Source organism: Kryptolebias marmoratus, linkage group LG10 (assembly GCF_001649575.2).
Source record: "Kryptolebias marmoratus isolate JLee-2015 linkage group LG10, ASM164957v2, whole genome shotgun sequence".
Classification (NCBI taxonomy): domain Eukaryota; kingdom Metazoa; phylum Chordata; class Actinopteri; order Cyprinodontiformes; family Rivulidae; genus Kryptolebias; species Kryptolebias marmoratus.
In genome coordinates, this window is record NC_051439.1 from 20,927,263 (window position 1) to 20,941,288 (window position 14,026).

Here is a 14,026-nt window from a genome sequence, read left to right on the forward strand (position 1 = left end):
TTAACAATGTAGGAACTATATTTTAACTGCATTACTTATGCTTAAAAATAAATTAAATGTAATCAAATAAATGTATGTAGCACATTTAAAAACAACTGCCAACAACCGAAGTGCTGCACAAAAATACAATAAATAGTAAAAGGCAGAAATAAAAACAACACAAAATATGATAAAACAACAAATAAAACCATTAAAATGATGCAAAATCTCAGCTCTCATGCTGTTAAAAGCCAGTGGGTACAAATGTGTTTTACGATGAGACTTAAAAACAGCTGGTTCCACATTTTAGGAGCTTCTTGTTTTATGTTATTTGTTTTTAGCTTTTGGTCTTGCAGTTACAGCCTCCTGCCTGAAGGGTGCGCTGCTAAGCACCTCCTTCCAGCGTCCTCGTAAACCAGGGACCAGTTTTGGTTACAAATGTCTGGGGATTTAAAAAATGTTCCCCCGATGTAATCTTTTTTTTGTCAGAATGGTGTTACATCAACTTTGTATTGTTTTAGACAGATCTTCTTCATTCCTGCTGCTAACAAAGTAGTAATACGTTTAGTAACTGATTAGCTGGATCAAAGTAAGGAAGAGGTGCATTTCAAACTCTTGCAGGATATTTTAAAACACATAAACAAAATCCTGACCAATGAAACTTCCTACATTTGGCTTAAGTGAATTAAAACAAGACAATAAATTTAAAGAAGTATTAAAAATGCAACAATGCCATGTTTGGACTGTCACCCAAGGAAATAAATGCAACTAGTACCAATAGGACACTTCAGTTCACTCTGCAAAGGAATCAGGAGGTGTAATAAAAATGCAAATGGAGGTGATGTCTGTCAGACAAATACAAAAAAAAAAAGGATAAAGAAGGGAATATTTAGCACTGAGGCTTTCCAGTGGGGTCAAATAAAGGGGATGGGTCCAAAAGAACAGAAAATTCACTCAGGCACTTGTGACATTAACTAATGAAAAGTGAAAGGGACTCGTCACCCACAACACCAACATTCTTTATTATATGTATATATATATATATATATATATATATATATACACACACACAAACAAAAAAAAACATTTTAACCAAAATCAAAAGTCATTTTGGCAGTGTACAACTGAAGTAATCGAGGCTGCCTAAACTTTATTTTTACAGGTAATCCAAACAAAATTTACATAAACAAAATAACCTAAATACCCCAAATTTAGACAATCAATTCAAGCTAAACCTTACATTTACTGACCCAGCCCCTGAGTCGGTCCACATTGCCGGTGACGTGAAACGAATTAAGAACAAACCAGGGCAGACCAAACGGAGCATAAACCGAGCTGGAAGCCAGCCGAGCAACGCTGATGCAGAGCGAAGCACACAAAACAAAACAAAGGAAAGCTGACGGGAAGCAAAGCAGCAGGGTAAAAAATAGCATCTTTCAGGGGTACATATTGGAAAAATTTGAATGTTTTCAATTCCACATTTGTTGCATTTTGCTTTTTTTGTCATTAAATATGACCTGTGGGATCATTAACCTTCTTTTTTTAATCTTTGCAGGAAATGTTATTCTTTTTCTCTCTTTTAATCGAAAGCGTCTGATAAGCCTTCCAAGTCCGAGTCTGGTTTTAAAGTAATACTGGCCTATGATCTGTTTGCTGAGTACACATTTGTGGTTTGAAGGCTGCTGTTGTAGAATATTCCACTTAATCCATTCTCTGAACATATGGCATACCGAGAACTCGAACCATACCTGGAAATAAAAGATTGGTAAAGGTAAAAGTTACGTGATTTGTTTTGGCTTCATCACAACTCTGTCTATTAACTTTGTGGGTCACACATCGACCTTTACTTAACCAGGTTAGTCAATTGAGAACAAATTCTCATTTTCAATAACGACCTGGCTGAGAGTCAGCAAAAACAAAAAGGTAAGACAGCAGAAGGAGAAAATAAACACAACAGACAAACTGTACAGGCATGGATAATAATAAAATATCTAAAACAGATACATGAGTAAGAGTATACCAACAAAATGTGAAAATGAGATGGTTAAAAGGCACAAACGGTGTATCAGCAGATCTATGTGAGATGAAAAGAAAAGAAGTCAGCTGTTTTAGAGAGTTATTATGAAACATATGAATAATTTTCCTTTTCCTGCTGGAAAACTTAATGAGGCGGTGTCACAACGAGCCGACCCTGGAGTGAATCAGGAAGTTGGGGGGGATGGATTATCTGAGATTGAGCACTTTGTTCTGTGACCTACTCTTCCTCAGCCCCCACACCAGGTTCTGGACAACGATGGTGCCAGCTTTTTGAAAAGGTTTATTGAACCACAGCTCATTGGAGAGACCAGCTCCGTGCAGAAAAGGGCCGGAGGAAATTCAAACCGGAGACATTTTTGCTGTGAGGCAGCAACACTTTTCAGGCCTGCAGCGCATTCTGAAGAAACTTTGGACAGGCTGGTAATGAAACAAAAATGATACAATTTGAAACAGATTGTAAAAAAAAGTCAAGAACCATCATCAGCAGGTGATAGAACCACACGGACCGGGGATTAACCTCCGTGAAGCTCGACAACATGGAGTTAAATCCTCAAATACCACTTCAAACTGTGGACAGACAAGAAGCTTTATGTTAACCTTGTTCAGAGGCAATGGTGACTTCTCTGGGCTCCATCTGGGACCTTCACACTGTCACAATGAGGGTTGGACTCAGATGGAGCAGTTTTCCAGATCTCTGTTGGATGAAATGGACGCCACGTGCTCTGGCGTCCATTTTCGAAGAGCATCCAGACGGCTGTCAGCAACAAACCCAGGATTCCAGTTCTGTGATGAAATGGTCCTGCCTGCATCCCCGAGTCGTGCCCATTGAGGAATGTTGGAGAATTTAGACACCAAAAGTTTCCTTTTGCACACCTTAATAGAAAATAACACCTGGAACCCTTCTTCGTCATGTTTTTTTTAGGACTAAAAACTTTACAAAAGGGGAAAAACTTCACTAAAACTACTTTTTAAATGTGTTTATGTTTCTGAAGAGCATGAACAATAACTGGACTGCAATAAATGTTTTTAAAGATTAAAACTGACTGGTTTTCTATTTTTTCCCCCATTATATCATGTTTTCTGATTGGGAAAATAAATAATAAATAAAAGGACACACAGAATGGTTAAAGAATGTCTTAAAGTAAAAATCTGATTTAGTATTTTAAGTGAATAGACTTAGCTGATTGGCTGAGACTCAGAAGAGTTGAAAGATTGAATGTTTGATGGCAAATGGAAACTAAAAATGACCAGCATTTGCAGTTCATATGTTTTCCGTAAGAAATAATGTAAGAGGACAATTACTCCTTCTAAAACTCAAATTTAAGCTTCATTTTCCAGCCAGTGTTGCAGTACCGTCGACCTTCTTTCCTTTTCTGAGGCGATGGAAGATTTCTCTCCTTGTCTGGGTCAACGAGTCCAAACGATACGGTTCACATCTCCCCGTGTTCAAGGAGTTCAAGGTCTGCAGACCATGTTTGATTTGGCGACTGTGCCTGTGTCTGACCAGCACCAGACACAAATACTGCATCTGAGACTTTGATTTACTGTCTGTCTGACCGTCACAGACTTTTCCTCGAATCAGCGAGGGGGCACAGTGGGTCGTCACGCCAGTCCAAACACCTGCTGAAACACCAAGAGACTTCGACCAGAGATCAGTCCGTGATGGTCAGGACTTCGTGGAGGACCTTCTCTGGTTGGCCCTGCTGTCTCATGGGAAAACATAAACTCCTGTTATGTCAAATGTAGACGCAGAAAAACATTTGAGAGGATCTATCTGCTCTAAAATCAAACATTTATCAGATCTGTCTGTTTTGTCTCTTTTACAGCTTTGAACAAACATTTAGGCTGGAATCCTTCAGTGCTTAACTCATTTTCTCAGATTAATACAGATATTTTAGGAACAGCTGTGCTTTTTTCTTTATATTAATAAACCACCTGGACTTGAAACCAGTTTTTTCTGCCTGCCTCCTATTCGTTGAATATCTACACGTGGATTATGCCGTCAGTTCTGCATTTGCATTGGCACGGATGACAACCAATTGGACGCCACGCCTGCCACCACCTTCTTTCAGCCTGGTTTATTCTGGTTTTATCCGGGAGGAGGTTTTGGTCAGGTCGATAAACTAAAAGCTATGCTGAGTGAGACGTTTGTTTCACTTTGCTCTCAAACTAATGCCAAACTCAGACATTTAAAAAAGATTTTCTCTACATAAAGCCTTCTTCTTGTGAGGCTGTGTAAAAAAATCTGTGACACTTAAGGTCTTTATAAGCTAGATTGTTTTTAAAAGTGTATTTCTTTATTGGCTGAAATTCCAACTAACTCCTTAGAATAAAGATGAAGAAACACAAGAACATATTTAACAACAATTTTTTTTCAGAGGACAGAAAAAAACCTGACTGAAGAAGTACAAAAGGATTGCTTTCTTCAGTTTCTTCAATACTTAGTGGGATTCCAGTCTGCAGTTTTAAGATTACAACATTATCAGCATCATGTGACATTAATGAAAGACCTCCGCTGAGCAGAAATGCATCCTTTAGGGCAGCGGTTCCCAACCCTGGTCCTCGAGGAACACTATCCTGCAGGTTCTCATTGTTTCCCTGCTTTTCAGCAGCTCCTTTCTGTCTGCAGAAGTCTGTTAATCACTCCCTCATTCAAATCAGGTGTGTTAAAGCAGGGAAACAACTCAAACATGCCGGATAGTGTTCCTCGAGGACCAGGGTCGGGAATCACTGCTTTAGGAAATCCAATTAGTGATCAGAGCTGCAAGAAACATTTTGTGCTGTGAATTATTACACTTGTAGTTTCCTTGTCTGTCAGCTCATCAACCACAACAAGCTGGTCTCCAAAGCTCCAGAAACCCAATCAACCATAAAATAACTGCTTTGGGAATTGAATGAACTCTACATTCATGTCAAAACAGATGTTTGAGCAGCAGAACAAAAGAGAAGAACATTATCTCTTCTCTAAATCTCTTGGTTTTTTTTTTGTTTGTCTGGCTTGGTCTTTATCCCTTGCCTGAAGAAGAGGTTGTAAAACCTCTCAGAAGCCCACACAAGAGGAACTGGACCAGCACCAGCCATGGGTTTAAATGCAATGCAGGAAACTGCAGAGGATCTGCAAAAACATCTTATTGTAGAGTTATAAATTACTCCCAGATTTGCATCTTTTACATGTAAAAGTTAGCTATCGTCACTTATCACTTAACAAATATTAGTGTTTTCTAATAAACAGAACCATTATCTGTAACTCACTGACATCATAAAGGAAGCTGCTATCCAAATTCATGATCTGTTTGTGAAGCTTGTCTTACATTTTGGAGCACTGAAGCCCCGACCGGTCTGCAGCTGCACCAATCTCCGTGGCTCTATCAGAACCAGCAGGAACTTTTAAATGTTTAAATGATCATAAATGTGCTGCATTTATTTTTTTGTCAGGTGCTGGAGAGAAATAAAGCACATGGACACAGAACTCCAGAGGTAAGAGGGAAAACAATTAATTCAGAAACAGACTTGGAGACAGAAACTGGAAGCGAATGAAAACAAGTCCTGACATGACAAATCACAAAATGTAAACCAGGACGAGAATCTGAAACCTGGAAGAATAAATACAGAGGAAGTAAATGACTGATGCAAAAATCTATCAACCGACAAACTGGAACCAGGTGTGTGTGGACATCAGAAATGAAGATCAACAAGAAAACGACCTCTGAGAATAAAACACGGCCACAAAGCAAAAAAACAAAAACAAAAACTGAAGTAATAAGACCAAGATGACTCTAACAAAATCCACATGACTCAAACAAATCCAATGCAAATTCATGAAAATCCAAACCAGAAGTGAAACAAGACAAAAACACATCTGAACCCCCAAAACCACGATGGTATCCTGCATCTTTCAGCCTGAACCTCCTGAGACCCTGCGTCCTCATATGAGGACATTGCATTGAAAAAATAGACACCAAACTAAAGCTTTCACTCAACATTTACCTCTTAGCCTACAATTTCAACACATTTCTTAATCGTGCACAAACAGATCAGCTTCAGTGTTTTGCCAAAGGACACTTTGACATGTTGATTGGAAAAGCAAGGGATCAAACCACCAACTTTCCAGCTGATAAATGGGTAAAAAAAGAGCTGATATTATATTTAATTTCTGCAGACGTCGAAGCTGTGTTGAGTGGGAGTCCAGGGCCGACAGGAAATGCTAGATGTGGACATTTAAGCACTCAAATTTAAAGTTTAAGTTATTATTTTTTTTGCAGCTGTCACACAAAGCCTGGAACTGGATGAAACGTGAGTTTTGATCCAGCTGAGCTGAGGAGGGAGGGGAGGAAGGAGGAGACTGGGGCTTTGCGCTCAGTCTGACGTCAGGCTCAGTCTGGGAAGATAAACCGAGAGGCTCAGCGGGAGCTCCACTTTCCATCCTTCTCCAGGAGCGCAGCTGATCCCAGGGATTCAGAGCGGAGACTGCGCGCCCACAGTCCGCGGAGGAGATCCACGATGAGGGGAGCCGATCGGAGCCGACACCGGGTCAGAACTCTCCTCTGAAGCATCGCATGAGAAAACAAAAACGGGGGTGAGAAAATGGGAAGCGCGAGTGAAGACCTGCTCGTCACACTCCAGATCCTGCCCGGCTTCTTCTCCAACTGCCTGTTCCTGGCTCTGTACGACTCCGTGGTTCTGGTGAAGCGCGTGGTGACGCGCCTGAGCCGCTCGCGCTCCGCCGGCTGCGGGGAGTGGCGCCCCATGCTGACCTCCGAGGGGCTGCGCTCCATCTGGAACAGCTTCCTGCTGGACGCGCACAAGCAGGTACGGCTCCGAACCCGACGCGAACCCGACCCGAACCAGAACCTGATCAGCTCGTGGCGCAAAAACAGAATCAGGACCAGCATTAAAGCCCCCACTGTCCTGTCTGCAGGAAAAAAACAACAACATCAAATTAAGAAGCGTTAACTTGTTGTCCCCTCTCTAAAACTCAACTTGGAGTTTTGAAACTTTAAAAAAGTTTTTAACCTAATTATCTAAACACATCTTTACACAGATCTTTGCTTCCTTCTGTCTCGGTTTTTCTCAGATGTGTTACAATAATCAGATTAAATCTTTAGGAGATTAAAACAGTAGCACCTCGTTCTATAATACATTATATGTTGTTTTTAAATAGTTATTTGCACCACTTTTCAATATTATCAATAAATATGCAATCATACAGCTATTTAAAGACTTAATAAACCACTGATAAGCAGTTAGTGACTTCATTAAAAGGACAATATTGACTCTTATCTTGTTAAACAGTGAGTCAACATTTATTTTACTCTCCATTCTCACACTTATTCTTTAGAATTTGGATTTTAAATGCCAAACATTTCCCCCTGCATGTGTGCACCATGAACATCTGTAGATGCAAAGTTTGTTTTGTGCAAATAAAGTTATTTAGTTCAAAAATAACCAGAGCAACATTTAACTGAACAGATAAAAGAAAAGTACTTGATTTAGGCAATAATAGTGAGCCTGCTTCAGTGTTTAAAAGCATTTACAAACTTATGGCTAACCTGTTTATAAAACTTTAATTAAAGGTTCTCTTATTGTAAGCAACCCAAAGACCTGAACATTTTCTTTAAATCTTTAATCTGTGTGTAGTTTTCATATCTGTTGGGCTTTAAATCTAACCTTTTCTAAATCAAATCATCTTTGAACCATAAAATCTCTGCCTTTCAGCTGCTTTTGTACAAAACTGTAATTATAGTCACCTGCTGACTTCTGTTTGAAATAACATCTCCGTAAAATTAATTTTCCCTTCAGCCAACTTTTTATGGATCGTGTTGACCGAGATGCAGGAATGGAGTCCGATTGAAATAAATTGTGCTTTTAATCGAATCAAATTTACTCGGATTTAGCGTATTATACTTAATCCTCTGATATTTGATTTGTAAACTTGGATCAGCTTGTGAAGGTTTGAGAATCGGACCACACAGCTGCAGCTGAAACAGAAAGGATTATCCTTCCTTGATTCCCGCCTGTTTGTCATAATGACAGCTTGTGTTTCATCTCATAATTGTCACCTGCTGCGACGAGTCACAGCTGATTTAAGACCTAAACCAACACTTAAAATCTCTGCGCGTATCAACCTGTGTGACGAATGTCAGCGAACTGCAGCACACCCAGCATGAAACGCCACATCTGGAGTCTGACTGCAAACATAAGGGTTTAAACGTGTTTCATGACTTATCATCAAGTTAAAGTTAAAGTTTCCTACAGATGAGCAGCGCTCTCCGACTCTTCCCAAACCTTCGGGTTGGGAAACTGAAAGCTCCTCCAATTTTTGTGTCCTTCTGCCTTTAATGCAGAGATTAAACTAAACATGGATTCTGACTCGAATTCTAAATGAATATTCTCTACATATTTCCAGATGTGTTTTTGCAGTCTAATAGTTCACATCTGGACACGTTAAACCAATCCCAAAGTTTCTTTTCGTCCAAATTCTGTTTTTTTTTTGTGTTTCAAACACTTTTTTCCTCTCTTTGACCTCCTTTGTTTTTTGGTTTCTTTGCACTGGAAAGATGTGGACACTTGAGTTCAAATAACAGTCTGTTTAAAGTTGCATTCAGATAAAGTTTGTTAACAATTAGGATTAGATTCAGACTTACTGAGTTCCACATTTCACACATTAAACTAATCTTTAGTTGACAAATGATGCGTCTAAAACAGTTTAGCTTCAACACTCTGTTGGTAACAGTTCTGGCATCATCGTCTTTGTTTTCCATGTGGAAAACAAAAGATAAAAAAAAGTGGAAACTTTTGACTGGAACTGGAAATAATTAAATAGTAGATTCAGATTAACCTACCTAAACCCTAATAATGACTATTATTATTATTAATAATATTATTATTATTATCGAACAATTGGAAAAGAAATCCATATGAAAAGGAGAAAACCTGACAGAACCAAATCCAGGGTTCTTTATTTGCAAAATACAGCATCATAAAGTCCTTTTGACACAATGAAGATTGGAATTTTAGAGAATTATATAGGAAACTGATATCTGCATTTCATGTGGAACCAGTTAAAAACAGCAAAGTTTAAATTAAAATAAGATTTCTTTCGATTGCTCCTGATTTTACTGTTCACATTCTGTCCTTTCCCCCACACTTGGTGCTCTGTGACTAATATCAGGGCTGATAAGGTAATTATTGATATTTAACAGAACATCACTTGAAAATGACCACATTATCTCTTTAAGGCACACGTATCAAACTCCATTCCTCGAGGGCTGCTGTCCTGCATGTTTTAGATGTGTTCTTGCTTTAAAACACCTGGTTTAAATGGACGACTTGTTGCCGTGCTCCTGGAGAACTTGATGATCTGGTGAGGAGGTGATTAAACCGTTTGAATCAGGTGTGTTGGAGCAGAAAGAGCTAAAACCTCCAGGACAGCGGAGCCTCGAGGCCTGGAGTTTGACACCCCTGATTTAAGGTGTGCCTTTATTTCTAAACTTGCTGATTGTTGCTGTAGATGGGTGTAGCTCGGGGCTGCCTGCATGGGGATGACAATTCAGACAATGCTGCCTAATAATGGAAACAAAAAGTAAAAAGGTCCGAGATTGGAACCCTGTGGAACTGTGTCTAATCCAATTGTCAGATAAACATGACTTAAACCATTCCAAAGTTTGTCCCTGAATCCCAAAAACATGTTCAGGACCCTGTCACAAATGCAGCACTGACATCTGATAGGACAAGAATAAAAACACAATCGTTTTCTAAAAGCTAACATGAGTTTTTTTTTTATCTCCCCAGGTGAAACTTGGCTGCGAGGCACCAAACTCCATGGTGGTGAAGGTTGCTGATGGACCTCGGTGGAACAGCTCTATCAGTAATGTGACTAACGTCCGAGGCGCCAGGATCCAAGCCGAGGTCGAATGCCACCTTCTGGATTTTGAGTCGTCTGATCGCCCTCTGGTGGTCAACTTTGGCTCGGCCACCTGACCCCCCTTCATCAGCCACCTGCCTGCTTTCCGGCAGCTGGTGGAGGACTTCAGTGACGTGGCAGATTTTCTGCTGGTGTACATTGACGAGGCTCACCCTTCTGACGGCTGGGTGGCCCCTCCGATGGGGCCGTGCTCTTTCAGTTTCCGGAAACACCAGAACCTGGAGGAAAGAATGGGAGCTGCTCGGAAACTCATCGAGCAGTTCTCCCTGCCGCCGCAGTGCCAGTTAGCGGCCGACTGCATGGACAACAACACAAATGTGGCCTACGGCGTATCCAATGAACGGGTGTGCATAGTGCATCAAAGAAAAATTGCTTACCTGGGAGGGAAGGGACCATTTTTTTACAACCTGAAGGATGTGCAGCAGTGGCTGGAACAGAGCTACGGTAGACGATAGGAGTATTGGAGAACAAGACAGATGAGAACTTGTTCCTTTTTTTATGTCTGGAAACAAAATCTATTTGCATTGTAAGAAAAAAAAAAATCATCATCATACATCATACATGCGCTCAAACTCAAGAATAATCTTTTGGAAAAAATCAACTTACTTTGTTTTGCTGTTGAACTCAACTTTTCACACATATATCTTTATACAAACTGGTTATAATCAGCATCACAAACCAGCCAGCCAGTAGGAGGAAACTGTATTTGTGCTTGTTTTTGGTGCTAAAATCTTGTTTACCAAATTCCCAGAGATTTTAAGATTTCCTACATAATGACTATCATTTTTTTTTTCACTATTCCATCAGATTAACTCTACTCCACTTCCTTTTTATGGTGCAATTGTTCACACAGAACATACTGAGCATTGCTTTCTATCTTTAATGATTTAATATAAACTTATAGTTTATTTAAAGTGGCTTTTTGGAATAGGTCTGCATCTGATCATTTCCATCCAAATAAAACCTGCTCTCTGATTTTGCCTCTGCAGAGCATTCAGACTAATTTCAAACAGCCTCTTTTTCCAGCTTCGGCTGTGTGCTGGACATATTGTCACACCAAGAAAATAAATCCTCTGGGATCAGGTTTTCCTTTAAGATTTTCCATGTATTTCATTCCACCTGATTCTCTACAAATTGTTCGTTTGTTCTGGCCTCGTCTTTGCTCAAACAAAAAGCTCGGTTTTGATCTTATCATCATCAGGTTATTGAAACCTACTTGACATAAATAACACACACACACACACAGTGGTTTCCCCACATTCTTTCTGTCAAACTGTTGCCCAGATGTTAAGCGAGTTACTTAAGAGGAGCTTTGTCTTTGTCATTAACATTTCGGAGCAGTTTTGCCCCCCCTCACCGGTTGGCTTCCTGACTTACAGCTGTGCCAAACTGTTTCCACTGTTGAATTATGCAGCAGCATCGGTGAGCTGACACAGCCTCAAGCTCCTCTGGAATAACATTTGGACTTCACTAGATTCTGAGGATCATCTTAAAACAACCTTAGACTCATTATATATTCCACTATTCATGCTCGCCTTTTAGATTTTAACAGTGAAAGCTGTTGACGCTTGATATAAATCTCACGAAGGGAAAATTAAACCAGTTTCCTCCAATGAAATGATTTAATCACATTAACCAGAATGCTACAGAATAACTGCACCTTGTCTTCCATTTTTCTGATCCCCTTGGATGGATCTGACAGTTGCATCAGATATCTTTAATGAGAACAATCACTTCACTCTGGAAGTTTAGAAACAGACTAGTTAAATTCTTAAAATTACATTTTTTTTGACATACAAACCCATCAATGACAGTTCATCCAATTTATATAACTCTTGATCTGTGGTTAATTGGGCTGCTGAACAAAGTCAAGTCTGATCAGTTGCTGACGTTACTTCATGTAGATAAAATATCAGAGCTGCAACACCTGATATTTAACACAAGCTGCCTTCTTATGAACCTTTTAAGACCCAGAACTTGGTCTTTCTTAAAATCTGTGCCCAAAGTTGCATTTTTACTGCAAGGATTTTCACTAAAAACAACAAAATAAATCATTTTATCTGCAGAAACCAGGGGCTAAATGACAGATTTATTGGTCTGGATGTGGTACTTTTGATCGGACATGTTTTCAGATTTTATTTCCACCAACTTTTCTCCATCTTCAGGCAGCGATGGCCTAAAATAATCTTTTAGTTTCTTATTGGGATTTAAAGTGCTGGGTACTTTTGCAGTTTAAATGCCTGGTTTATAGTCAGCAGTTTTAAACACCTGAACCACAGGTGATTCTCGTTCTCAGTCTTTATCAAGTGGGATCAAATAAAACATTACAATATAAGATATGATTACTTGTAATCTTAAGTCCTTTAGTATTCCAACTTCCTCTGATGAGGCTGTTAAAAAAACAAAAGAAACTTTGCATTTACAGCAGTATTTGAAAAGACAATCATGAAACACAATAAATATGATTTACACCTTTGAACAGTTAGATCATTTGTGAAACTCTGTTTTCATATTAGCACTAAAAGATCAGAGGCACATTTACCAATCTTTGCTAATTTTCTTTTGTTTGAAAGTAATAAATGGAGCCTGCACTGATCTGCCGGTGCAAACCAAACATACAACCAGCAGCATACAAGCAGAAGAGGCCATAATTTACCTGCCTCTTAATTTATTTCCTGCAGCAACAATACAGGTCATGTAATTTTGAACCGAAGCTCTTATAATAACACACATCAGGCCCAGGCACAAAGAACACCACCCGTCACTTCCCGAGGACTTATTTACCACTACTCTTTGATAATAAATTCAAATAGCTCAAAAATCATCCAAAAACTGCCTTTGCAGCAACTGGAAAAGGGTTCTTAAATGTTCCTCATAGACTACAGTTTACTCTGCATATTACATATTTACTACTAGTACTTATAGTTCATATTTACTACCAGTTTTTCAGAATAAGTTCAGAAACCTTAATTCTGACTGGATTTTTTTCTCTGCCTACTTGTTTTTCCTGGAAGTCGGATATTCTTGTGCTGTTCAGACATTTTAGTCAGGCGATAATAACTGAAGGTGGTTATTTCTCAAAGCAGAGCTGCCTTTAACAACAGCAGGTTACTTCCTGACTTTGCACACATGGGTTTGTTTGTTTGGGATGCACAAGTTTAGTTTAGGAGATATTCACAAAACGGCAAGCTTTCGGGATTCACTTACTGCAAATTCTTCATTTATTCACAACATAATAAGACAAACTGTTGGACGTCAGGAAATGGGATGCTGTTGTACCGTTGGAATGAGTTCAGAACATGAAAAGGCAGAATTTGGTCGGAGCAGATGGTTTGCTGCGGTCACAGTGATTCGAGGTGTGCAGATGAAAACCTTTGACGAAAGAGTCGCTGGCTCAGTCTCTGGTTGGATAGTGGACAGCACCTTGTCATCGTGACTCAGATTCATTGCATCTGTTTTCGTTTTCAGGCTGTTAAAATTCTGTCTTGTCTTACAATCTGATGCAGACAATCTGTTTTCCATCTGTGTTCAGTGTATTTTTATATGTCAAAGGAAAGAAATGAGTGTAAAATAAAAGATGAATGTTTGCTTATTAAACTGTTGTATTTGACTTCTTTTTGTCATTTTTATAAATGAGTCATTTAATGCCCAGCATGAGTGTTTAATATCAGTTTATTAATTATTGTCACCTCATGCAATTAAAAAAATGTAATATGCATGTAAAGACACTGCAAAGACTGAATAATAAAAAGGTAATATTTTTATGTTTTTGCTGGTTGACATCACTAAAGCATCTCTCATCTTTTCAAGGGACTGATAAAGGTTTAGTCTTCTTGCTCATTTTTGTCAATTATGTTGTCTAACAACACAGGATACATGGGATAAAAAAGTAAATAAAACTGATTTGTTGACTTTGATTTCTGTTTCATTGCAGCCAGTATGAACACAAGATATTTTATCTTCATTTTATATCCATTTAAAAGGTGCAAACCAGTTGTTCCAGAAAGATTTTCCCCCATTTCGTAATGTTTCCATTCCCTCCAACACTTACAAGATGTTCTGATATTTGAGGATACCGAGTGATGA

General features: G+C 39.1%; 1 protein-coding gene across 1 annotated transcript; it reads left to right on the plus strand.

The window, feature by feature from the left end:
* The first annotated feature begins 6,418 nt into the window (after positions 1-6,418).
* Positions 6,419-13,704, plus strand: dio2 (iodothyronine deiodinase 2). Its single transcript, XM_017431604.3, has 2 exons — positions 6,419-6,825; positions 9,808-13,704. Exons 1-2 carry the CDS (start codon positions 6,601-6,603, stop codon positions 10,393-10,395), a joined length of 813 nt encoding a protein of 270 aa, XP_017287093.1. The 5' UTR covers positions 6,419-6,600; the 3' UTR covers positions 10,396-13,704.
* The last annotated feature ends 322 nt before the right edge of the window (positions 13,705-14,026 follow it).